The sequence below is a fragment of the Papilio machaon genome, chromosome 4, assembly GCF_912999745.1.
Source record: "Papilio machaon chromosome 4, ilPapMach1.1, whole genome shotgun sequence".
NCBI lineage: Eukaryota > Metazoa > Arthropoda > Insecta > Lepidoptera > Papilionidae > Papilio > Papilio machaon.
This window is the reverse complement of record NC_059989.1, coordinates 2,235,088-2,261,082: the sequence shown is the minus strand read 5'-3', so window position 1 is coordinate 2,261,082 and position 25,995 is coordinate 2,235,088. Positions and strand designations below refer to the sequence as shown.

General features: G+C 33.7%; 4 protein-coding genes across 4 annotated transcripts; 1 reads left to right on the top strand and 3 right to left on the bottom strand.

Moving 5' to 3' along the window:
- Nucleotides 1–221: 221 nt before the first annotated feature.
- LOC106718493 (vesicle transport protein SEC20) lies at nt 222–2,358 on the bottom strand. Its single transcript, XM_014512582.2, has 5 exons — nt 2,124–2,358; nt 1,850–2,019; nt 1,618–1,772; nt 1,312–1,415; nt 222–386 (listed from the first exon to the last, which is right to left on the bottom strand). Exons 1-5 carry the CDS (start codon nt 2,340–2,342, stop codon nt 222–224), a joined length of 813 nt encoding a protein of 270 aa, XP_014368068.2. The 5' UTR covers nt 2,343–2,358.
- A 231-nt stretch (nt 2,359–2,589) lies between these two features.
- On the bottom strand, nt 2,590–4,085 carry LOC106718389 (odorant receptor 30a). The gene is made up of 5 exons (XM_014512461.2): nt 3,370–4,085; nt 3,166–3,265; nt 2,988–3,095; nt 2,733–2,888; nt 2,590–2,643 (listed from the first exon to the last, which is right to left on the bottom strand). The coding sequence occupies exons 1-5, from the start codon at nt 4,083–4,085 to the stop codon at nt 2,590–2,592; spliced, it is 1,134 nt and encodes a 377-aa protein (XP_014367947.2).
- A 379-nt stretch (nt 4,086–4,464) lies between these two features.
- On the bottom strand, nt 4,465–19,547 carry LOC106718475 (NADPH oxidase 4). Its single transcript, XM_014512565.2, has 12 exons — nt 19,453–19,547; nt 14,511–14,606; nt 13,876–14,074; nt 13,000–13,097; nt 10,537–10,715; nt 10,212–10,332; nt 7,102–7,197; nt 6,147–6,287; nt 5,779–5,885; nt 5,311–5,433; nt 4,713–5,189; nt 4,465–4,613 (listed from the first exon to the last, which is right to left on the bottom strand). The coding sequence occupies exons 1-12, from the start codon at nt 19,504–19,506 to the stop codon at nt 4,490–4,492; spliced, it is 1,815 nt and encodes a 604-aa protein (XP_014368051.2). The 5' UTR covers nt 19,507–19,547; the 3' UTR covers nt 4,465–4,489.
- Nucleotides 19,548–21,645: 2,098 nt separating this feature from the next.
- LOC106718454 (protein downstream neighbor of son homolog) lies at nt 21,646–25,840 on the top strand. The gene is made up of 10 exons (XM_045686925.1): nt 21,646–21,809; nt 21,899–22,014; nt 22,126–22,324; nt 22,431–22,564; nt 22,980–23,199; nt 23,400–23,550; nt 23,834–24,060; nt 24,532–24,735; nt 25,264–25,456; nt 25,588–25,840. Exons 1-10 carry the CDS (start codon nt 21,729–21,731, stop codon nt 25,764–25,766), a joined length of 1,704 nt encoding a protein of 567 aa, XP_045542881.1. The 5' UTR covers nt 21,646–21,728; the 3' UTR covers nt 25,767–25,840.
- Nucleotides 25,841–25,995: the final 155 nt, after the last annotated feature.

Sequence of the window (25,995 nt, the reverse complement as noted above, 5' to 3'; positions counted from 1 at the left end):
ATTATCTTCATTTGGCTTTTGTTTCTAAGCTACTCACTAATTATTTATTATGAATTTTAACGACTTATTGTTAACTTAATTAGTTTTTAATTAGACGAGATAGATAAACTTTGTTAATATCAAAAACAAATTAACTTCACCATTAAATAAAAATCGTTTAATGTTAAATTATAATTATTACATAATAATGATATATAATTCATATTATAAGGAAACATAAATTAAAACAACCTTTTCTGTACAATGTACAGACACACAGCCAAAAAGAACAAGAATGCAAAGAACATTATCACTTTATCAGTAAACTCTCGTCTTCCATATTTATTCAACAGCTTGCTCGATTGAGAAATCGTACCAGCGGTATTTTCTAGTTCGGATTGTGTACCCTGAAATAAATTTAACAATTTTAAATAACACGAAAAAAAAAATTGTAGAGGATAATGTTATTTTTAAATTTAAAACAAATACTGCACTTGAAATCAGTAGAAATGGCATGCTTTTATGTTTACTACAATCTTACTAATATTATAAATGCGAATGGATGGATGGATGGATGTTTGTTTGAAGGTATCTCCAGAACAACTCATCGGATTACAATGAAATTTGGGATAGATGTAGATAATAATGTAGAACACATAGGCTACTTTTATGTTTTTTGACTTAAATCCGCGGGACGCGACTCCGTCCCGACAGCGACAGCTAGTTTAAGTACTTTAAGATTGAGACAAATTCTGCAAAAGATAATAGTTGTACATCCAACAAAACGGAATGCATTTGTTCATATTTTATATTTGTTTTTTTTTTTTAAATCTGTATATCACTTAGAATGTCATACTAAATTATTAAATAATTTTGGTCTGTAAGGTAATCTTCATACCACATAATGTCAGACATAAGTCAAACCCTTCACTGCAAACAGAACAAGGTTGTCCACTAAAAAACTTTATGTTTATCATTTCTACTTAATTAGTAAATGTATCTAATCTTTGGATTTATTAAAACATATCAGGTATATGAACCATCAAATTACTACATCTATTTAATATGATTAATTATCTTGAAACTATAATAATGAATATATTTTTAAATGAATAACATGGTTTAGTTCGGAAGGATAAAATAAAATTTGTTGGCCAATGTTTTTTGTGGATGATTCGTTGACAAAATTTACAAAATACAGTCTCTTTTAACTTATAATAAAAATAATTGTAACACATTTACTTCCACTAACTCCATAAGTAAGTTTATGTGAACTTCAGAGTGACAATGAACATGTTAAAATCAATCTTTTCTATAATTTAAAACACTTACATGTACAGCAGAGCTAGACGACACCAAAGTGTCAAGTGTAGCTTGACTTCTCTGTGTAGTGTCGGCCAATTGCCTACTTATGGCCAGTAACTGTTCTGTTACACCTAATGAGAAATTTTGAAATTAATAAGTAGTTTAAGCTATGTTATTATCTTTGAGCGTAAGTTGGATAGGAATTCTTTCACTTAGCCAAATAACTACCGAAATCATATTTAAGGTGAATTTTATTACTTAAAATAAGTATTTATATGAGTGAGTATAGTGAAGACTTCTATATGGTTATTAGAAAAGAATTGTTTTACAAACCTGAACTCATTGACAGTCCATCTTTCTTCCCTGGCCTTTTTCTATTACGTAAATTAGATTCACCTTCAATTTTAGACTTAAGTAATTCCTCTCGTTGGGCTTTTTCAATATTAAATAAAGTGTTTACATTTGCGTCTCTAAATTCTCTCAACAGACTAAAAAAGAAACAATTTAAAATGACTAGGTAATATTATTAAAAAACTATTTTTTTAATTTAATAAAATCTATTTACCCTGCCATTAAATGTTTTTGAGCTTCTAATTCGACACTAAACTTCTCGTCACCGCTTTCTCGTCCGTACAAATCCAAACTATCGAGTTCTTCTCTCAGCGTTGACAGTAAAGCTCTTCCTTTTTCATTGAGGGCATTTAACTTATCCATAGAATTGCAACCTAAAATATCCTACGGAAATAAATTAATATGTTAATCTTCCTATTGTTTTTAGTAAGATTTCTTTACTTAATACGAAATAATAATTAAAACCTGATTTTTATCACCATTATTACCTGTATAACAGCATTAACTTGAAACTGGTATTTCGCCAGATTCTTGACAAAATTTTGATAATTAACATCGGGGTTTTGAAGTTTCGCAAATAGTTTTTGGTACGTTTCCGTACTATTAATATCTGGAGTAATATGTAACTTCATTGTTAATTGGTCTATATTGTTAATAAGTAAACAATTTTTCAATCGATCCACTTTTCTCACGAAAATCAATGACATTGACAGTTGACAGGTTAGCACATTGAACCTGAACAGCTGGCTCGACAGATTATACAACAGTAGTGATGTGCCAATTGTGCACACGGTAAATAAAATAACATTCGATTATTTTTAAACTTTATTTTCACTATAGACATACATGAGACGAATACAAGTATTTTCAAAGTTAATTATCTTACATTTACCGTCACGGTTAAAAATGTCACAACTTTTACAATGAACTTATTAGTATTTGAAAATATATTCACTAGTCAACAGCATCATTAAGAACAGCAAAAATAGAATAGCCATTGTACAATGCCTGTAAATATACAATACATGTAATTATAGGTTGGTTTTGAGCTTGGAGAAAGCTAATTTACTAAGTAACAGTTAATAATTCAACCTTACCTGGCTGTATGCTTTCATAGACATAGTAACTATACCGCCTGCACTGAGACTCAATGGTTTTTGTGCTACCCTGATAACAATGAGGAGATCTTTTTGCATATCGAGAGGCCACGATGTCCAAGAGGATTCATACGCAGCCATAGCTATGCCTTCACTCTAGTAACCAATGTGTAGAATATGAAGAAAATTAATTTAATATTCTTGTGTAACGATGCTGACTAAAAGCTAATACGTAAATTAACGATATAAACAAACCTGAATAATCATTTCGTTACCCAAATAACAGTAAATGTAAGCATTTATCAGTGCTAATATCAAGAAAGCTATAAAACTTGCTAACACCGTCTTTTGCTCGCGATCAATCTGTAAGATGCTTTTTTGTTTATTTTCCATCAAAACATTTAAGTAAAATCGGTAAATATTTTGTACTAACCATTGTCACCATCATTGCATTCAGACACATTTCAACCGAAACAGCTAAATTTTGAATTAAGAAAAACTCTTCAAACGTTGTAGATAATTGCTTAGAAAACCTGGAAAATAAGTAATAAATAATAACATTATTATAAGGATGATGGTATTATTTGAGTATATATGAAAGCTATTTTTACTAGAAACGATTTGGATAACTACTCACTTTATCAAACGCATGTGTTTTTTCACTATTTCCTTAAATTCTATTCTCATTAACAACTCATTCGCTTTTGAATATTCTAAACCCTTAATTCTGTTTTGCAAATCTATAAACTGCTCACATAAATATAATACAATACTACAAACTATCCCTTGCAAAGCTATTGATCTGAACGAACAAGGTACAGTAAATGATATGACCAAGATTTGAGTAGCCATTAAATAATTTGTCATATTCTGGTGTGGATCGAAAGGCATCCAAGCTTCAACAATCATCTCCATTTTGAATAAAGCTAGTAGACCAAATAAACCGATTATACCTGTCATTACAATCGTAATAATAATAACGTGTAAAGCCATTAAACGTTTTTGATTATTAGAAATTCTATCACCAGAAGCTTCAATTTCCTTAATCAATTTCTCAACATGTTTCCGTTTCATGACAAAAACTAAAACTTTCAGTACGAAATTGTAAGCAACAAGAGTTTTGTCTAAATTAGACAAGAATATTGCTATGTCCTGTTTATTCTGATATGTCCCAATGCTGGTTGTTACAACGTATATTAAGGATAAAATGTGCAAAAGTACTTCATACAACTTGTACAAAATTACTTTATCCCTTGTAAAATCCTCTTTTGGCCATAACCCAACGTAAAATAGATATTGTAAATTGACATCAAAAAAATATTGTCCACGGGAAAAGAAACCTGCGAATGCCATAGCTACTTGCCTTTTGATATAAAATTGCTGGTACAGTGCAATTTAAACTTGTGTAATTTCTAGTTATAGCCAAAGTTAAACCATTACAGATAATCAAGTTTTGTCATCGAACTATCGAGTTTAATTTGCTAAGTACTAAATAATTTCTGGTAAATTGTAGATCTAAGTACACTGCTAGTGTAAAAGATATTCATAAACATTAAAAAATCTAACAACTATAATATATTCAAATTGGATCGACTTTTGTAGAAGCCAACAAATCTTCTAAAACGATGTTATGAAATATAATTGAAACCCTTCTAAAACTATAAGAAATCCTTATAAAATGTGAAATAAAACCATTAGTTATTTAAATACATTTATATTAATGTAACGGTCATCATACATAAATTATATTAACTAGTTTAGGAAAAAGCTTCATGGATGAACGTAAACTTATTCTTTGTCTCGTTCGATACAATTTTGCATTTATTTCTTAATATTTTAACTAATTTCTTTGGTCCACAGCAATATAAGTTTAGGTTTTTTCTGTAAAAAATTAAAAGCAAGTTAGAAAATATTGAAAAAAAAAATGTTATGAAACTAATATTTAATCAGAATTTTAATGTCAATGTAAGTATTACTTACTCTGGATACAAATGCACCCAATATCCGAAAACACGGTCCCAGTGCGGTCTGCCTCTTCTTACTCGACATCCCACTAAAGGATATTCCTTCGCTATATCATATCCTTTTTTATTAGTATAATCATCTTTTTTATCTTTTGCAACATAATCAATCCGTTTTCTATTAGGGGTCAAAAGTGTTGCTTTCTCATCGTCGGCCATGTTTTTATCGTTTTTGTTTAAGATATGAGTCAGGACCCCTTTTTCATTGATCATTACTACATGTGCTATATTATTTTTATCTTTATCGTAAGTCGTATTAGGATCATTATTGTTTGTGCTCGTTACGTAAAATTCGATATGCAGTCTATCCGGTCGATTGGCGTGTCTCAGTTGCGAGATAACTTTGTGAGTTAAATCTGCCAGCCATTTTAATTCCTGTTCCTGTCTCACGATCCACAGCAAGTGTACTCTACCCGGTAACGTGCTCCTTGGATTTCTATAAAATACAATTTATTACTTTTCTTTTGGTTTATTCAAAAATATCTCTCATCTGTTACTAAGGTTAGTAATAGTAGCTCTACTGAAAATATACCAGTGCGAAAAAATATGTTACTTACATCAACATATCATGTAAGATGGCCACAAACGGTGTGATCCCCACACCGGCCGCTACACACAGCGCCACATCACTCCTGCTGACCCCCTCCATCGGACTTGAGAACGGACCGTCTATTAGCATCCTATAAGACACAGTCTCTATTAAAGCACAACTAGAGAAGGAAGACATTCCTAAACATTATTCTCAAAATATTTTTGTCACTATGTATTAAAAAATGTAGACAAATATTAATATGTAGAAGGTAGGACATATTGTTTTACAATTTCAAGTTGTGGTGCTCTTTAAATTTATAAAAGCTTACAGTTATGTAAGCTTTTATAAATTGGTCCCTTGGTCCCTAAAAATGTTAATTGAAGGGACCAAGGCTCCGTAGATTTGAATGTATACCTTCCACCTTACACTATCCCACTAAACAATTCTGGGATTGTTAAGTCTATATCGTAAATGAATATGGTAGTAGATCTACCTAACATTATTTGCTCCCTTCTCCAAGATCAGTTTCTCTAAAGCTTCAGTCCAATCACCTTTGACTCGTATCCAAACTTCGAAATCTCTTTGATTAACAGTTGGCAGCTGTAACCAAATTACTTAGTTAACATAATTTAAATTACATATTAAAATTCGCTACGAATTATTGTCCATCTTTTAAAAACAGTTTACTGCAACAAAGTCGCTTTGACAACATAATTAGTAACAGATCAAGGTTAGTAACGAAGTCTTTATGCGTTATTTGGTAAGAAAAATCTATACCAAGTTAGTAGTTAGTCACCTCTTTAGTAACCAAACACCAAAAGATTTAGCGTGGCGGTATAAATATAATAAAGCTGAGTTTACCTTCACGACGGTGAAGGGATGCCACTCGAGTAGTGACACATCCAAACACTGCAACAGCACGTATTGTCCCTTGCGGCAGCTGAATGTGTCGTGAGGGCAACTCACATTTATACTAAGAGTCCGTCCGGGCAATTGACTTGCCTGTGGAAAACACAATTTTTTTGTTTCTTTAATCACCTAATCCAGGACAAAAGAAAAATATACAAAGGTAACTTCGTGCATTTATAATTGCTACTCTAATCAACTTGTGTTATGTCTACCACGTTTGTTGCTACAGATTTCCCAGTTCGTAGTGTTTCAGTGTCTTTTTTCCTCATAAAATGTGGTTGCTTTATATATTACTTTGTTACGATAACAATTGCCTTGAATAATTAGAAGATTAAAAATTAAATTCGTCAATAAATGTTAATTGACTTTCGATGGCGCCTGTACCAACGGACGTAATCGGCTTATGCAAAGCATAATCGGTTACCGGACTAAATCGCCGGCGGCGCAGCTGTTTGCTTATAATTAAACTCTTCAGATACGTTTCAAAGATGTATTCGTGGGGCAATATTTAAAGACGCGGAATGGAAACCTTTTCATCGTCTGTACTGGCTTAGAATTGCTGGCAAAGCTTTATAGTGTAGTACGAATATGAAAGTATATTCAGAAATTAAAATAGTCATCAAACTGAGCCACATTCTATTCTATCGGTAGATCTATTTAAGTTTCTATGCTTACTTTAGTAACATTAAGGTTTTAAATCCTTGAACACTGACTCCACGTAAGTGGGATTAGACCAGGAAAATGATGGCATACTATGGTAAGTTTGTCCCATTGAGCAATGTTCTATTTCATAATGAATTTCTTGAGGAAATCTTCGAATTCATAGACGAAATACAAAAGTAGAAATTTTATTTGCTTCATTATTCATTATACTAATTTGTAGTAGACGATGCTAAAAAAAACTTACATTTAACAGCTGTACTCTTGCCAAATTCCTTGTGAATATTCTCCACAGAAGATCGGCCAGAAAACACGAAAGCGGCACAGCCATCCAAATCCAAGTCTGAAACACAAAAAAATACTGACTTAACATTAGCCTTAATAAACTATGATAAATCTGTACACGCACTTTGAATTGTGCAACTTGGCGAATGATTGTGCACGCATGGTAACAATATTTTTTTGTTAATTTGATTGTGTTTGACTTTGTTTCGAAACAATTTCTGGACGTAACACAAGTTGGTTAATTTAAATCCCATCTGATTTCAATTTCTTATTTCTCAAAGCTTATTCTCTTAGAAAAGCTTCTCAAACACGTACATTGTACAAAAATGTATATTCTTATCCACTTTACAATGTTTATAAATGCAATGCGTGCAGTTATTTGTGCTCAATATAACTGTTGTTATCCTATAGAACTTCCTGGACGTCCTAGTATTGGTTAAACCTCTTAATCGAATAGTTCCTGGTAATAGGTCGAGAAAAGACCTCATTACTGATGCCAAGTATCATATAAAAGAATTGTTTTTCACAAATGTACATAAATGCCGCATTCATACTAATTCTAAACCATTAACCGTGGATTTTTGACACCAAAATCCCCGATCAAAATATGTTGTTATCTTTATTTTGTCAAAGATAAAGACAAGGATGACGATATTTTTTGTACAGAGATATTGATCTCAGAAACCAACAGCGAACGAAAGTGTTTTATGTATTAATTATTTAATTTAAATTTCACCCTCGATAGGAAGAACATAGACCTTATGTTAAGTGATTAGATATTAAAAGTGCCTCGTACGTCGCTTTAGTGCATCTTGATTAATGTTGAATGGTGCCTGATATGTGTAAATTAAGGTACCCTTCCTTAGTTACATTTAATTACGCGCAAAGTGACGAGCTGTCAAGAGCTATTGTAATTTGTTCCAGCCCTATTAATGTAACGCGTTTTAATTTAAAAAATGGAAAGCTAATTGCCTTGTTAGACTTACTAGTAAGTAATACTGCGACCTTTTACACATATATTTTATGATTTCATGTGTTTACAACAATCGGTGATTCAATATTGAATTTAGATCTGAGATCGAGTATGGTAGGTGTTAAATGTAGGTGGTAAATAAATATAACGATGAACCAAAGCTGTAGGCAGATGAAACCAATTTTCGTAATGAACAGTTCTGGCATAAATGTCTTTTTTTCAAGAATACAATTTATGATCAATGTTATTCAAATTCAGGTTTTTAGTAATAAGAAATATTTAGTTTAGTTACAGTAAAACGTCTAATTTCTTCATTTAATTTATATTTTTGTACTCGCATGGTCCTGATAATCAACCCGAACAAAAGCTTAGTGACCGCTATGAGACGTGATTACCGGCTATTGGGGTAGCAGATCCAAAAACATCTCGATATTGAATCACTTACGAAATTATGTTACGTTTATTTTCAGCATAGTGTTTCAATTTACCAATTGTACATTGAACGGAAGTTTATGAGAATATTTCTGTGGTAAGAATGCCAAAAATACGCATACGAAACAGACCCTGCATCGTCTAATTAGAAGTCGAACATTTATCATACCGCCTAAGCAAGCTATCATAGAAGGAAAGAAGTTTGTGATGGGAAATCAGCATACATTCGAACTTTCGTGAAAAAAAACACCGTTTAATTTGTAACAAACAATAGCTTTATGTATGCGTTAACTGGAACTCTGGGCGCATAATAATAAACTGTAGGAATTTCGCCTGGTCTAAAGAGGAGGTGACTCATATATTTTATTTACTCGCTTGAATATTTAAGTAAGAACTACTTTTCACCTTTATTCACATAAAGATGATGATCCAGTCATATGTAGTGAATGGTGTAGTGAATCTCAATGGTTGTGGTTTACTTTCATCTTGGTATTGGTATTGTAATATAACTGGTAGATAACGTCTTTTACGAGGTAATCAAAATACTAAACAACAGCTGGTATGTACGTCGTAAACGTGACGTCATAAATAGAGATCACAATTCAAAGACTCACAATGGCTATTTCAGTCACCGGCTGCCACCAACAAATATTGAAAGAATTTATGACGCGTCAGTTCCGGTCGCACCCAACATGAGAATCATTTATAGTGACCTTCAATGTCTTACTCCATTCTATAAAATCCATTGATGTCACAATAAACATCATGGATCATTGGTTACTATGGAAATATCAGTCTTATTAATATGCAAATTAATTTGCTCAACAGCCTTGACATAATTAAAATGGAGCACGTTTAAATTATTAATTTTGCTCTGATTTCGTTAATAATGTCAATTCTGATAATTAAAGCATTTAAAAGTACGCTATCTCATTATCGTTGGAATACTGAGTACTGATGACAGTTGTATATGTATTTTCAAATCATTTTTTCGAATTTAATAAAGTCAAAATCATGGAATCACCAGTAATGATTACACCTAATTGACTATCAATAGAAAGAAACAATGAAAAGCAATCTGAGTTCACTTTGATTTAATGATATAAAGATTGGTCCTTGATTTGAACAATCTCAATCAATAAAAATAGAAATATTGAAAGAATGGAGACTAGCAGTATGTCTAAACATCTGATGATAAAATGGGAGAATTAAATTATATTACCATAGTAACTACGGAACTACGAGTACCTACATTACGTCATGTGGCGTCGCTAAGTTATTGTTTGAATATCGCGATCGTCACTCCGCTGTGGTGTTTGTGTTGTTATTAGATATTTATTATCACTATTTCTAACTGAAAAGGTCAAGTATATTTCTTTGAAAAACTGTACATTATTTCAGACACTATTGATTTCTAGGACATAACTTACATTTGAATGAATCGCATAAAAATAGAATGTTGAATCTATGGTTTCTTTTAAGACAAAATATAGTATAGAGTGATGATATGAATAATACTTATGTATTAAAGTTCTGTGCACGTTTGGTTCTTTTAGCTTTCAAGAACAAGAATATACTTTTAAAACTTTGAACAACTTCACGCCTTAACATTGTAAGAGTGAATGTGGATGTATAAAGTATGTGTGAAACTTAAGATATAAACTCACCTTAGACTTTATCGGCACAAACTTAGTGGTGTGAGGCACGGAACCATTCGACCAACTTGTTACTTGACTAGAGAATAGACTAGTGCGATGCTCGCTCAATACTTCTTCCTTTAACACACCGCTAAAAGGATTATATAAAAATCAGATGAGCAAAATACGTCAGACATAGAGATCCGATGAGATGAATTTTTAGAGAAACTTTCAAACAAACATCCATCCATCCATCTAAACATTCGAATTTGTAATATTGGTAAGTTCTGTTTCACTAATGAAATAATTACATTTTACGTGGCATTACCAAAGAGGAAATAGTTAGTACACTTACCTTAAGGGATGGATCATGAGGAACACCATGAAAGGCATGTAAAGCTGATGTGTGTACCAGAAAGCGTTGTAGACTCGGCGACGAACGACTCGCAGAGATGTCAGTCCCATGCAGATGGCTATAGTTAACAACATTACACCAGTCAGGCCCGCCATGCTCATCAGTAGGAGAAATGGACTCTGAAATTAAGAACTTCGATTAAAGAACGTTTTTTGATCGATCACAATCAAATACCAAGAAAATAACAATGTACGACGACACACATAACAATGGCCTTTTCTAAAGATGTTCATATGAGAATATGGAAAGAGAAACGAAAATGGCAACAAGTAAAAGGTAAAACAACAAACCATTTATAATAACTGAGCAAAACATTTCAACAATAGAACCCTTTCTTCATTAAATACAAAACTCCCCCAACACAAAGGTCGAGTACTAATAATGACTAATTACAGTTTCCACGAAGTCCTCAACGAGAAGAGTTCGCCAACAGCCCAATATTAAGTTTGTGATAAATGTTACCACTCGACGGCTAACTTTATTGTTTTCTTCTTTCTGGACGTATAGTAAAGTATCTTTTTGTCATTTTTCATCCTTACACAATTACTGATAGTTTTATTTGTTACAAAGAGGGTAAGGAAAAAGCACTGCAGTGGAGTTGATGGAAAATGGAACCTTTACTTAATTAAGAACAGCTTAACTCACGTGTGATCGTCCGGTGACGGCACCGACTAGTTTCGGGCCCGTCGGGGGTCCATCTTTAGGGCGAGTGTTTATTTTGTGATCGATCACACGTGTGTTAAGCCGTTCTAAATTAATGAATTATTATGTCTCACGAAAGTTTAAACAATTTGATGGAACTTTTACTTTCACCTTCAATTGCCAATATGAACAACCAAGAAAAAAATTAAGAAATATTAAATGAAATATCAATTTTGGCAAAAAAAAAATTACTGCAGGCGTATATTAATTACAAAACCGTTTAAAATTGCTGCAAGCATTAATTAAACGTTCCCCACTCAGACAATGTTCTATTAAGTCTGAATCGTAGTCAATAATCGTGCAAACACACGTCCAGACGACGTACATTATAAAAGAGCTGTCGCACAATGAGCATCAGATGGGGTGTGTAGTGTGGACGGGCCTTTACACCCCCGGCTGTCAAGTGTTTGTTCTGACTCTACGCTATTGTCAGCCTCTATTCTAAAACTCTCCGCTTTTACAATTGTTATAGGATTTGTTTGAATTTGTTTTAGTTACTGATGTCTATAAGAATCAGTTTAACTTGATTGTGTGTTGTTTGTATGGCCTAACTAATCTAATGCATTCTTCTTCTTAGTTTATAATTTGTTAATATATTTTAAGAGTGCGTTTAAAATGCGCGTAAATTGTAAGTGATTTTCGTAACAGTTTTGTGTTTCTTTTTATTGTCGTAGTTAGTCTACTTTGCTAAACTATTTTCAAGGAGTTAATACAGTAAATTTCTTACAATAATTTAAAAATGTCATATCGATGCACAGCGAATATTTACACCCACTTCTCTGCTTAATTTCAATTCTAGTACTTAACAATAATTTCGAGAATTGATCGTTTTAATTTCACAAAGTACCGTATTCGACCATAATACTTTGTAGCCATAAAAATAAATGAGAGAGCATAAAATGGAAAGCATGTTACAAACATTTCGTCCCGTATAACGCCACTCTCGGGTGCAGTTTGAACCTCACTGAAGAATAAAAGGAGGCAAAGCTTTCTTGAAGCGTGTTTCTCAAGCGGAACAGACTTCAACTCCTTAAAGTGGTGAAACTCCTAAGAAATTACATTTTATTGTTGAATATTCTTATAGCGTACGTTCTTATCATTGTAGTATTTTGCAGACATTTTGTGTCTCTTATGCTTTTTTTGTGGAATATTATATTTATGATTATATTCCCATTGAATATTTTTCCCTATTTATTATTCAAGTAGAAAATTTCAAGTAACAATTTATAAACATTATTAATCTATATATATAAAAGAAAGTTGTGTTAGTTACACCATTTATAACTCAAGAACAGCTAAATCGATTTGACTGAAAATTGGTGGGCAGGTAGCTTAGAACCAGGAATAGGACATAGGATAATTTTTACCCCGTTTTCTTTTTTTTTTTTTTTTATTCCGCGCGGACGGAGTCGCGGGAAAAAGCTAGTCTTTACTAAAGAATGTAAACCATTTTACATTTACAAAATATGATGATTGTTTTTGATTTGTCAATACGATCTCAACTAGTTTTAGGAGAAAATTTTTAACCGCCGCCGGTTTCAAACCTCATCTCTTATAAAATACTAAAAACTTTTTGGTACCAACTCATCCGATGAAATGTATTGCTCTTTACTTGTCAAATAAAAATTAATAGTCTTTTCGTATTGATTCAAAATAGACCTCCGAAAGTGCGACACGGGAGCACATTGTTAACAAACTAACCTCGTTCTTGTAGCGCGCCAAGTTGATATCCGCGCGCTGCTCGTCGTAGTTTCGGGAGAAGTTCCACAGATTCACGAAATGCGACATGGAATGTATCACTGCAAATAAAAAGTAGGCATTAACTTTATTAACACTACGAAAAAGACAAAACTATGGCGGAAGAAAGTTAGAGTTATCCTAATAATAAGCGGTATTCACTCAGTTCAATTATACTCGATTTTAGGCGCTGATCATTGAATTTTTGGACATGCCTGAAACGTTTTTTTTGGGTGGCAACAGTAATTTATTGCCCTCCACGAAGTAACGGGTGCTCAATACCATTTGGAGCCGTGATCCCTGTTTGTTTAAGTACATATCTCGCTTTAAAAGCAAAAAAAAGAACAAATGTATACGAAAAAATAATCAATAAACCTGACGTTCTGAAAATGTACCAGCAATATGAAAGGAGCAACGTAAATTACGACAAATTACACTAAACATACTTCACACCCCTAATACTCGGAATAGAAAGCAAAAGCCCTCAAAAATCTAAATACGCACTATATCGAAGCTGCGAAGTCGCGTACTTTCTAACTGGTATGAGACGACCATTAGCCTTCGTCTCAAGAACTTAATGCGCCCCTGGCCTGCCCTCGGGAGTCGTAGGTCTAATAATCATTTAGGGTCGTTGAATGAAATGTAAATGAATACGAAAATATCAAACACGTACAAGACGCATGTTTTACGACACGAGTTGTAGAGTGCAGACGATTTTAATTTATTTCAGTTAAACTCATTTAAAAGCTAATGACCTTGATAAAAACTTTGCATAGTCGTTAAGTAAATGGTTTTATGTCTAGGAACGTCTTTATTGTCCTATTTATTAATCAGACTTACCAGCAAATAGAAGAAGGGTTATAGCGACAGTCATATGAAAACTCTTTGCTCTCTCCAGCCAAAAAAAGAAGAGTCCAGGCCATAGTTTGGAAAGTAGTCGATAGAGTAACTGGTTGAGCTTCTTACACAGAGGCAGCAAGACCAATGCACAACACAGGTTGAGAACAGTCGCCGTCCCTCGAGATATACACAGCCCTAACTGAAAATTAAACTCAAATATAGAAAAAGCTGTTTTGTTTTGTGCACGTAAAAATATAGGATCTTCCTAAAAATTCAGATGTATATTTCAATGAAGATCAACACAAAATAATAAACAGTTACAATTTTCAAATAGCTGCCAAAAGTATTAAGAAAATTTCACATAAAATATTTGATTTGGTTATCAATGAGTTATTGCCAATTTACAAATAAAGTTTTATAATTAAATGAGCATCTGTTAACTGAAGTGGCAATACAATATAAATTGTTGTTGTCAACAAGCCGTGATTCAATCGTAATGACCTAAATTTTTGACGGTCCTAAATGCTACAAGAACATGAGACATGTCGGCTGACGCACGCGTTCTTTCAGCGAAATGATATAACGCCGTGCATTCAAAAACCTCGCTCCAAGCTGACACTTTGTAGATAACTCACCCCCAACATTTGCCTTAAATAATAAAAACGTCGCTCCCTTTTGTAAAAAATAAACGAATCGTAAAAAATGTACATGACTAGTGAGATCCATAATATCTGAAACAAATGAAACAGTTCGTTAGTAAAAAAATATATAAAACGTTTCTACAGACTTTTGTTTTAAGTGTCCTCGTACTATGTATATTTTGGCTTGTTTGGTTTTTATTATTCTAACTTCTACTATATACAATGCGTAGATATATAAAATATTTGCTGATGAGCAAATATTTCGTCAAAATGTAATATTATATTATTTTAAACGTGTTTTATTTTGGTATTAAAAATGTCGCTACAATATAGCTACGTACTATTTATGGTCATACTCTAAGGTAATAATTTCAACAAAAACCTCGTAACAAATCAGGTAAAAAGCTCTTAATCTGTTTCAATTAGCGCCATAGCAACGGAATGAAGAATAATTGTCTATTAATACTCATTATCAGCGAGCTTAGAAAAAGGTCGGAGATAAATTCAAAGTCCGCTATCTCGGTAAACAGTTAGTGTGTTTGGAGAGCGAGAGAGCTTAGTTTTGCTTTTTAAAACGTCAAGCGAGACTTGAAATGAGCGCGAATTGAAGCGTTCCGTGCGACAGGTAACGCGAGCCAACGCGAGGCAACGCGTCGGAAGTTACGCTGACACTCGAGAGCAGACGGCATTCAACAGCCATGCGTACGTACGCAGCACAACTCCTTTGACAGCCCACCTCCATTGAACGAGTGAATGGAGTCGATGACAGCGGTCGAGGGCCCGCATTAATTACTGGATGTCGAACGATACCCCATCAGAATCTCATTTGCATCCGACTCCACAGCACGCGATAATCTGACAAGCTCTTACATGTTACATTTTAATTTTCATCATACAAATTAAACTTAGTTTAAATAAATATTAATAACTGATTCAAGTTCTAATGCTTTACTCAAGAGTAAATACGCACAATTTTTTTCTATATACATGAACTTCGTCTAAACTAAAAGATTTTCCGTTTAAGACGATAAAATTGGCCACAAACAGCCATTTACCACTCTTAGCCGTAACACTCTCGCATACTTGAAATCCCATCCACCCACATAAATATAAGTAATATAAGTTAACGCATGTAATATAAGATAACTGAAGTTGTAATTAATTCCATTGACTTATTTACATCATTTCATTTGTGAAGCATTAAAAATGACAAAACGGTTTACAATAACAAACAAACAATACAATGTACTTATTCCATCATTTACGTTAATGCTTTAATAATCCTCTGTCCCAGTCTTAGTGCTTGATAAATACAATGTTCTAGTCTGTATCTATTACAGCTTAGACGCGGTGACGTTAGACATGTCAACACGCAAAGCTAGCTTGAACTCTAACCTACTTTTGTATCTCATTTACTCTAGCATAGATGACAAGTACATCTCCATGTACATGCATCATTATGTGGACCCCGACTGACATAGCTGACAATAAATAACCATAAACTTTATGCTGAGATTAGTTTAATTTTTACGAAAAACTTACCACCTTAGCATAAGAATGATTTAAGATTGCGCAATTGAAAGAGTAAAAGTTAAAATAAATCCAGAAATAAAAGCATGGTAGCTAAAATAATCATTTAGTATGTACATAAACTTTTCAAATACAAAAATAGAATATAAAGAAAGATATAAACGAAATATAAAATAAGCAAAGATTTTGCAAAGAATGTTAAACAGATCTAACCTAGTAACATTAACATTTTATACTAACAAAATTGTTATTTTCAGTAGGTTAAATGTTTTAGTAAAACTATAAATTAGTGCATCGAAGTCCATTTCATGAGCTCATTTCAAATTAAGATAAAATTAGTTCATTTTAAATTATTTCCACTTGTCCATTTCTTTTTTTAACTATTTCAGCTTTTATGAGAACCATTTAACTATCAAACGCTTTACATTCTAACCAAATTGTAGTGAGTTTATATTTACTAAACATCTATAAAAAAACTTTTGAGATTCAGTATTTTCAAAGACATTTTTGTATAAATGTTTCGGCAATGGAGAACTACGGTTATAAATAAATCAAAACACAAATATTAATCGGTACATTATTGCCTACAACAAAACCCAGGAAATAAATGAATCGTAGAATCCGTCCTTTTAATACATAAATCATTTGCATAATTACAGTAGGCCTATCGGAGCCCGCACACCGGCCATGCTTCACTAATCCACTGTTTGGATGCTGTAACATCAGATCGGTTGTGTACATAATGGTCGCACAATGTAAACACCGCCGCTATGTACACACCCTTATGTACTCAAGTCAACTGCCTATATAGTAGACATTATCTTTATAGATCATCTGTACGTCAACTGTAATTTATACACCTTTTGAGTGTCAACAACCGACTGTTTTAAATCACGATCAACGAAATATAATCTTAGTTCATTCCTCGTTCAGTGTATGATAATTCAGTTTAAATAATTCAAATTACAAACAAAAAAACATATTCAAAAATCAAACTTATATTTATTACTTTCATCACATGAATTTACGTGTAGTATAAATTGCTAAAGGCTTCTCCTGACGTGTAAAAAAATATCCAGAATTTTCAAATACAAAGGTCTTTGAATCCGAATTCGAGGACCTTAATCTATTAAACACGCAAATATCATCAAAATTAGCCAAACAGTGTCATTAATGTATATAGGAAAAGCAAATGAGTTTTCCATTTCGTATTTCGTCGTAGCGCCAATTTGTAATCCGTTACCGGGTGTAGAGTGTGGAGTGGCTCTCGTGCTAGACACGATGGCTGATGAGGGAGTAATGTCACTTCAATGATTCAAAACTGTTAAGAGGTTTTATGCGTGATACAGACGCACTTATGTCACGCACGTGCGATTTGCATATCAGAAATGTTCCAGACAAAAAAAATAATATCCGCTGTACTTTGAAAATATTTGGAGGTTGTGTCTTACATGTTATAATTTGAAAATAACTTTTGATAATTGGACTTAATTCATGTTTGGTTAGTTCGAAAAGATTAATAAAAGATACGGACTAACGACTACGGATTGCAGATCACGCCGGTGTGGGTTTGATTCCCGCTGTTAAACTATTGTCTATATCCTAACACAAGTCTAGAGTTTATAGAGAAGACGATATTTTTGAGCTTTTTGAAAATTTTCAAACATTTTTTGAGGTAATTTTATAAATCTTAATAATAATTGCATGAAACACGACGGATGCGAATTAACAATCAAATGTATCAAAAATAATAATAAAAAAATAATGATCATTTTTTTTAAACTCGCTTATCCCGTTACTACAGTACGTTGCCGTTGACCTAAATAACGACCTTTAGGTGTTACAGTCCTTAAAAAATAGCAACCTGCTATTTTCTACTTAGTCGTAAAAGCTGACTGTGGTATTTAGACGTGATGTTTTCAGTGTTAACATACTTCTAAACTTACGCAATCATGACTTAGAAAATGCAGGGACACTAGGAAATAGATAAAAAAAAGTAAATTTAATGAAGCTGATAAATAAGAAAATAAGGTTTTGTCGTTTACTTCTTCTATTTTTAAATGTTATTTAATGAAATTCAAGTTTTTTACGCTATCTGTATAGTCATTTTGACCACAAGTTTGCTTTCCACGTTTGTAATTTCAAATAAAGAATATGTAGTACAAAGTGTAAGGCATTTCTTTAAATTTGAGGACCATGAACAAAAAATGTAGAGTCCTAAAGTGAGACTTTCTGAAAGTAGTATTGCGAGGTCCAAAAAACGTTTACTACACTTTTAATTAGTCACGACACTTGTTTCAGTAACAGTTGCTCGGTGAATACAAACTTAAATTACTCAGTGCATTATTTTATGCATCTGTGCAATTTTTTATACGGTTTTAATTTCATAACTAGTGCAATTAACATTTTTAATTTAATCCGTATCGTCCTCACGGAAATTGTAGCATTTTAAGGAAAGATCTATTTTTTCGTTTTGTTCTTCATCTGAAATTATAGCGTAGAAGGAAATGAAAAGTTAATGGAAAATATAATTCCCATAATTATTTTATTTCGTTTAGATATTATAAAAACTTTCTGTTTATGGAGAGGATACTTAAGCTCAGTTCAGCTCAATTTCAAAACACGTAGGCTTAATGTAAATCGTGACTCTATGTACAATGGTAGGAATTTTATCATCGAAAAAATCGCAAGTAAACACCACAATTTTTTTACTGGGACAAATTTATATATTATAAACCTAATTTTTTTGGAAATCGGTTGAAAAAAACATATTAATTATTCCGTTTACAATTTCCTGTATATTAACATTTCCACAAAATCCATAAATTTTCAGCTAACTAGTTCAGTTGCGCCTCGTAAATGGGCTAAATTTCGCAACTCCTTGCAACTTTGATTATTTATGAGCACAAAGAATACAGCAGTATTAGCATTCCTCGGAACTTTAACCCGAAGGGAATTTAAACCTGCACGTTTTCTTATAAACCAGAATGCAACAAAACTATGAATCACGAACACTAACATAACCGACTCGCAGACCTCGAAATCTGCAAACTTTGCGTCTTTTACGATATGTGTCATATACAATACCGCATAACTCATGGCCCGTTTTAACTTACGACAAAATAATTAGGCAACGGTTAAATAATTAATAAATTTCTACGAAAATACAAAGTTGACATCATCCAATTCTTGGAAGTTTACTTAAATCTGTGCAAGTTTGCTTTTTTAATTTATGTTAACGAATCTCATACGTTTTTATGAAACAATTTGACTCACGAAATTAAGCCTGGTAAAACTTAATTAAAATGAGTTTAATAATTTTACGGGAAGTTAACAGATAATTTAAATTTTATTTATTCATAACTTTATCTTACAGAATAAAAATAATACTGATTAAAAAACTTACCAAAAATACGCGCCGTTTTATAAATTCACAACAATCACTTATCAATCTTGTCATTTTTTTAATTCATTAAATAAATTTTTAATGATTTTACTAAGTAAACGTTTACATGTCAAATTAAATTATAATGAATTATTTACGGGAAAGACATTTTATTAGAGACTTTTTTATGGCATGCGAATGGCACGAGTCATATTAGAGCCAGCGTGACTTGCGAGCGAGTATAGTCTGTCGCGGCAACCGGCAACTGGTAACTGAGCTGAGCGGGACTATGCCGAGATTTGATAGGTCAACGCATCGCTTGCCGTGAGTGTGACTGTACTTTTTGTTCAAATATCTGTACTGTAACTGAAAGTACACATAACTTTTCTGCAATTGTAATCTTTGCGTTGCTTACGAAATCACTTTGATTATCACGTCTTATGTCTAGATATTTTGGACAGCATATATCACCAAAATACACTTTATTTTAGGTTTATAGAACACCATTTTTTTATCTTCTATCACAAACGGATTTTGGGTCAATTTTTCCTTCGTCTAGGAATCAAACTTATGATCTACAGCGCAGCTATTAGGTATTCTGACCACTATCGATACCGAACATAACTTTATTTAATTCTAATATCTTACACTAACCCGAGGCATCGCAGATATCGGTCTCACACTCAGTACTTAATTTAATTTCTCCTTCCGGTTAATGATATGGAAGTCACTTAATTGCGATATATTAAATTATGATAGATGTAGAAAAGCAGATATTCGATGACAATAATCCGTGTTTAGCAACTGGATTCACCACCAACATAATTCACTCCCTTAACCTTGAAGGGTAGGCAGCAAGTACAGATTTTTATTTGGCTCAGTTATGGCACACCTCTGTCGCATCTTCATACCTCTACGCATACAAGTTCGTCGATTCCAGATGCTCGTAACACCACCATTTCTAAGTTTTTGTGTTGAAAAGGTTCATATTAAAAGTTGAAAACAAACATAGCTTGTTTTACATAACCATATTAGAAAAATACATATTTATTTATTAAAATACCACTAAATCATTTTAAAAACGCTAACATAAATTTATTTTACTTTAATATATCAAACGACATGGACGCGTAACATATTTATAAGTGTTCTTATGTCTCTCTGTCATGCAAACACTACTTACGAGGTGCCCACTTCTAGTTTACGTAGGTTTTGCCGTTTACAAGCTACGTAGTACTACGTAATGAACGTAGATTCCATAGATATGCATATTTTTCTCTTACGTTCAGTATTATTTTTTCAATTTCGTTACTGTCAAAATGTTTTTAAGTAAATGACTTTGACATTACTTATAAGTGTACTCGACACTAACCCAATCCGCTAAGGGAGAGCCGTAAACTAGAAATTAAATTGAATTGAAAAAAGTAAAGAAAACCCTGAGAAATGATGAGGATTATAAAATTTCTCTTCTCCCTGGCCTTATCCCACACGTGGGACCAGCGCACAGGGTTTACAAACCTTAAAGTGTTTCGCTTAATTTTTAAGTACGGCCGCCGCCTGTCGCCAACCCTACTTGGGATGATGAGGATACAAAATTGTCTTATCATATCATTAAATATTCAACTACTTCGTATGTATTTAAATTCTGCCTGATTTTGATCACCAGGAATTAAAACGAAAACTACCTCGAATATTAATTGAATTTAATTATTTTGAGAATCAAAACACATCTTAGTTTTTGGAGATAGTTTCCAACGGACAAATGTTTAGACCGCCAACTAAAACGCCAAAAATATTTACCGATTCTTATTTCAAACTAATCAACTTATATTTCACAAGGTATCAGTTCTACAATAATTTGAATCTCTTAATTCTCTTAATTCATTAAAGTAATTAAGTTATTCTTGGATAATCTATATATATAAAAGAAAGTCGTGTTAGTTACACTATTTATAACTCAAGAACGGCTGAATCGATTTGACTGAAAATTAGTGGGCAGGTAGCTTAGAACGATAGTGCTACTAGATATTGGAACCGATATGGATGTCCTTGGCTGTTTTATCGTAAACGTCGAATTTGACACTATCGATAAAATACTGTACACAAAACTACACATCACTAACATGCAGCTGTCTTAATGACAGCGTTATTACAAAAGTTGATAAGAAGTTTATATCAAGTTATGTGATAAGTGTTGTTTATAATAGGTTTTTCCTTTTTTTATAAATATTGAACATGTTAAATTGTTAAAAGAAATATGACAATAAACAGCTGATAATTAATGTAAACAAAATAAAATGGAACCAACATCACCATGGAAGACGCCAAACCAAGTAATGCAACTTCACAAGCTGAAACGAAAGAAAAAAGCTTTACAGGTAACTTCACTTTCATCTTATTAAGCTCTCTTTATGCAAATATTTTCGGAATCAATTTGTTGACTAAACATTCTTTTAAATTTGTACAGGAGCGAATGAAACAACCTTTAAGACCACCGAGTGAAGAAACTACTGCTCCAAATACGACAAATTTAGATTTTTCAAGAATTATCAATGGTGACAAAAGAAAAAATCCTTTTTCAAAGTAAGTGAAGTTGAGTTCTTTTTGTCGTAACTCAAATTTTGATAATTTAAAGAGTAAATAAACAAGTATTACAATGAACACACCGAATAGATAAATGCTTTAATTTTATAGATGCAGTGCGGAATCAAATAAGAAACAAAAATTGGAATCAGGGAGACAATTAGAAGAATCAAGTGACAATACTTTGTTTGCTCTTCTTAAGTTACCAACAAATGTAGCAGATAAGCCACCAGCAAAAGTTGACACAGAGAAACTTTCTACATTCTCCAATCTCTTACAAAAATACACAGCTGATCACACTGTAGAAACAGTAAGTATTTTGTATATTTAAGAATCCTTTATAACCACATTATTTAAGCAAATATTTGTAACTAGATTGTAAGTACTAGGAGTAATAAAATGTGTACTTTTTCTAGAAAATAGTTGAAGAGAAGCACAATCATTTACCAATAGACTGGGCTCTGAAAACAAAGTTAAGGTTGATGTCTGCAAAGCCATTTGCATGGACTGCAAAGTTGAAAGCAAGTGAAGAAGCTTCCGGAATCACTGGGTAGGATTATATAACTTACAAATCCTAGCTTATACTTATATTGTGTACTTTAGAATGTAATTTATATATCAAATGTAATAAATAATAACTTCATGAATATAATGCATGCTGCTAAGTACTAAGTAAGTAAGTAAGTACTAAAAATATGAATTGTACCACAGTATGTTTGAGATTTAATAGGGAATTTCATTGCTTTGGTATTTGGTATATTTACAGGATAGTGATTATGATATAGTAGTTTTCAGGTATCTTGGCGGCTGCAGGGCATAGCAGAATGCGGTGTACCGGTGATGGTGGCCAAGATATTAGAAAAGATATATGTATACTATGTGATATTTATTTTGATTTTAGCAAACTGAATAAGTGTTCTATGAAATTACCATCAGAGGAATAAAATAATTGATTACTTCACCAGTTTTGTCCGTTGCTTGGACACATCATCATTGACACTGGACACATCACCGCGGGCACGGTTCCACCAGTGCTGTCTCTACTGGCAGCATCCGCAGCTGCCATGGCTGCAACTATTCCCCCGCGCCGCCCGTCACGCCGCAGCCCCCGCACTCTCCCTCAGCACCGCGCAACGGGAGGCGCTGCACAGGGAGTGGACAGAGAGTTTTCGTTCTTTATTCCAGGTCAGCTTTTAAAAAATAATACAAAAAAATAGTACTTTTTTTGTATTATTTTTTCTTTCAGTATATTTGCCAATACCTTTCATTTAAAACAATATTCACAGCTTTTAAGTATGTTGTAGTTTCAAGGAAAAAAGAAATACAAGCCACACTATGTTCAAGATCAAGAAGGAGTAATTAAAGTGTATGCTATATCTTGGCAGTTGGTGCGTGCCCTACACTGCCCATACTTCTACTTGTGCGCGAACACATTCACGTGCTTGTTCCGGGCGGCGGGCGTGTGCGGTGTGTCGGAGCCCTGCGCCCTCATCGCGCCCACCACGCGCGGCTTCCGCCAGACCTTGCGGCAGGAGGGTAAATTATCTTTGTTATAACTTTTCTAAATTAAAATTGTTTTCAAATGCTCTAAGTATAATCAAAGAATCCAATCTATCTTAAAAAATAGAAATGTGTAAAATATAAAGAATCTGTTTCTGATTTAGTTATTTTATTAATACCAAATAATTTTCTGTTTGTAAACATAATAAAGTAATTTAAAAAAAAATAAAGTACGTTGTATTTATTGAGTGTTGTTCCTTATTTAAATTCTTAATTATTCTCTCATTGTAAAAGATTTAATGTTATAGTTATTGTCTAGATGTAGAGTTCACGATGCCGCTGCGTCCTGACAACAAGAAAAGACTGAACACATCGGAAGAGGAACGTCCAAAGAACTCGTCGGCCGACAGCTGCTACGACACGATGGAGGCCCGGCCGGCGCAACACGATCAGCTGGCCAGCTCGGGTGATGAAGAGGACCCTGACCAGTTCCTGTCGCAGTTGGGCTTGGAAACTGAGGATCTTAGAAGGATAAACAGTGCTCAAGTTAGTAGTTTATTTTAATTTAAATAAGGATAGTATAGTTTTATATGACTTCTTTAGTCCCGCGCCTGCAGGTCTCGAAGATCTTTATCCACTTCATCCATCCAGCGATACCTGGGACGGTCACTGGCCCTAAAAATTTTTTTTAATTTTGCGTTCGGTGACTAGGAGTTAGTTTATTTTTCGGAGAAAGTGGACACTTTTGTTGTCGGAGGCCAAGGCCCACTTCGGGTCACTGCGTCACACTAGTTAGTTGGTTCTTTAGTTCCCTATTTGTACTAAATGTTAATCACATATTAGACTTCATCCTTTTCCAGTATTTAGATGCAAGTGTAACATAATTAGTACGCCGACAATCCATGGAATGCTTTAATGAATACTTAAAATATTTACTTCAACACACAAAATAACATATCAGGAATTTAGTAATATTAGAGTATTTTTTTATTATGCTGTGCTGTACTGTGTTACCAGGCGCGTATGACTCAATCAGCTGAGAGTAGTGTGGACAGCGCGGCGGAGTCGCTGGTGTTGGTGCGGGGTGCGGATGCGCAGGCGCTGTTCAACTTCCTGCTCAACTGCCGCTCGCTGGCCAGCGACACGGGCGCGCTCGCCGGCGTCCCCCCCACACTGCTCGCGCCCACCGCATTCCACGGGGGGGCGCTGCAATCGCTCAAGGTTTATGCTCTTGAAACTTTATATCCATGTGATGGCATCTTGACATGTCTCTGGCTACTTTGTCTTCTCGTATGTCATATAAATGTTACTTAGTCAAAGCCGGTGCGAGTCGGCGGCGCCAAGAGTGTTAAAGGAACATCCGCCTCAACAATATTTTACTAGATATTTATTTCAAAAGAAGCTTTAGATTTTCTGATACTTTCGACAGCTATGTGATGATCTATATATATAAAAGAAAGTCGTGTTAGTTACACTATTTATAACTCAAGATAGGTCGAACTGATTTAGCTGAAAATTGATGGGGAGGTAGCTTAGAACCAGGAAACGGACATAGGATAATTTTTACCCCGTTTTCTATTTTTTATTCCGCCCGGACGGAGTCGCGGGTAAAAGCTAGTTTATAATAAAATCTTTAGAGACATCTTTTGGTTGCTATAATATGTGATGTAGATTTGTCAGTCTCGTACTATTATCGTGTAAGGTTTTCTTTCTAATCAATGTGAAATGCAATAATCCTGTTATATTTAGTTTCGTGAGAACACAGTGCACGTGGAGAGCAAGAAGTACTACTCTATAGAGCTGCGCGGGCCGATCTTGCCGAGCGCGGTGCCGGCGCTGTGCGGTGCGCTGCGGGCCAGCGCCGCCGCCAGCTACAGCGCAACCTTCGCACACCTCGCGCCCACGCTCGCCTTCTCCTGGGCGGCCAGCGCCATCGCACAAGGTACACTGACGAAATATATAAATTGTAGAGTCAAGACTTAGACGTAGAGCTTTTTATGAGCACAACCTTGTAAAACATTCTGCCATCTGTCATTTTTTAATAATTTATAATTTGATATTATTCAATTACAGAAGAAACATCGAAGGATAATGAACCGAATCATTTCACGAAAGCTTTCAACAAAGAGAACTTATCAGATTGTGGCATAAACAAAGACATGCTCCAACTGTTTTGTTCCTCGGACCCCAGTTTAGTGAAGTCAATCGACAGTGTCAAGTATAACGCAGAAGACGAAACATATTCATGGTGATTGTAAGCGTGAGTTTTCACTGACGAAACACAGAGAGTTGATGTTGTTTATGTTTCGGCAGTGGAAACTCACAGTTGATTTGTGTGCATGTGTGTGTGAACTACTGTTTTATAAGATGAAATAAAATTATATCTGAAATCAGATGGCGTTTAATTGTAATAATAGAAACGACAGATCACTTAATCATATGATTTATTCAAATTTTCATTTTTGGTAAATTAAAAAGTAA

What these genes read in the sequence shown, in the direction of transcription:
- LOC106718493 (XM_014512582.2), bottom strand. Translation starts at nt 2,342, where the DNA reads ATGTCATTGATTTTCGTGAGAAAAGTGGATCGATTGAAAAATTGTTTA. An exon ending in AAGTTAATGCTGTTATACAG is followed by an intron (nt 2,020 to 2,123) that starts GTAATAATGGTG and finishes TTATTTCCGTAG; the next exon opens with GATATTTTAGGTTGCAATTC. An exon ending in CAAAAACATTTAATGGCAGG is followed by an intron (nt 1,773 to 1,849) that starts GTAAATAGATTT and finishes TTTCTTTTTTAG; the next exon opens with TCTGTTGAGAGAATTTAGAG.
- LOC106718389 (XM_014512461.2), bottom strand. Translation starts at nt 4,085, where the DNA reads ATGGCATTCGCAGGTTTCTTTTCCCGTGGACAATATTTTTTTGATGTC. An exon ending in ATGCAATGATGGTGACAATG is followed by an intron (nt 3,096 to 3,165) that starts GTTAGTACAAAA and finishes AGCATCTTACAG; the next exon opens with ATTGATCGCGAGCAAAAGAC. An exon ending in CTATGAAAGCATACAGCCAG is followed by an intron (nt 2,644 to 2,732) that starts GTAAGGTTGAAT and finishes GTATATTTACAG; the next exon opens with GCATTGTACAATGGCTATTC.
- LOC106718475 (XM_014512565.2), bottom strand. Translation starts at nt 19,506, where the DNA reads ATGACAAGATTGATAAGTGATTGTTGTGAATTTATAAAACGGCGCGTA. An exon ending in TAAAACGGCGCGTATTTTTG is followed by an intron (nt 14,607 to 19,452) that starts GTAAGTTTTTTA and finishes CATTTGTTTCAG; the next exon opens with ATATTATGGATCTCACTAGT. An exon ending in ATTTAAGGCAAATGTTGGGG is followed by an intron (nt 14,075 to 14,510) that starts GTGAGTTATCTA and finishes TTTAATTTTCAG; the next exon opens with TTAGGGCTGTGTATATCTCG.
- LOC106718454 (XM_045686925.1), top strand. Translation starts at nt 21,729, where the DNA reads ATGGAACCAACATCACCATGGAAGACGCCAAACCAAGTAATGCAACTT. An exon ending in GAAGGATAAACAGTGCTCAA is followed by an intron (nt 24,061 to 24,531) that starts GTTAGTAGTTTA and finishes CTGTGTTACCAG; the next exon opens with GCGCGTATGACTCAATCAGC. An exon ending in GGCCAGCGCCATCGCACAAG is followed by an intron (nt 25,457 to 25,587) that starts GTACACTGACGA and finishes ATTCAATTACAG; the next exon opens with AAGAAACATCGAAGGATAAT.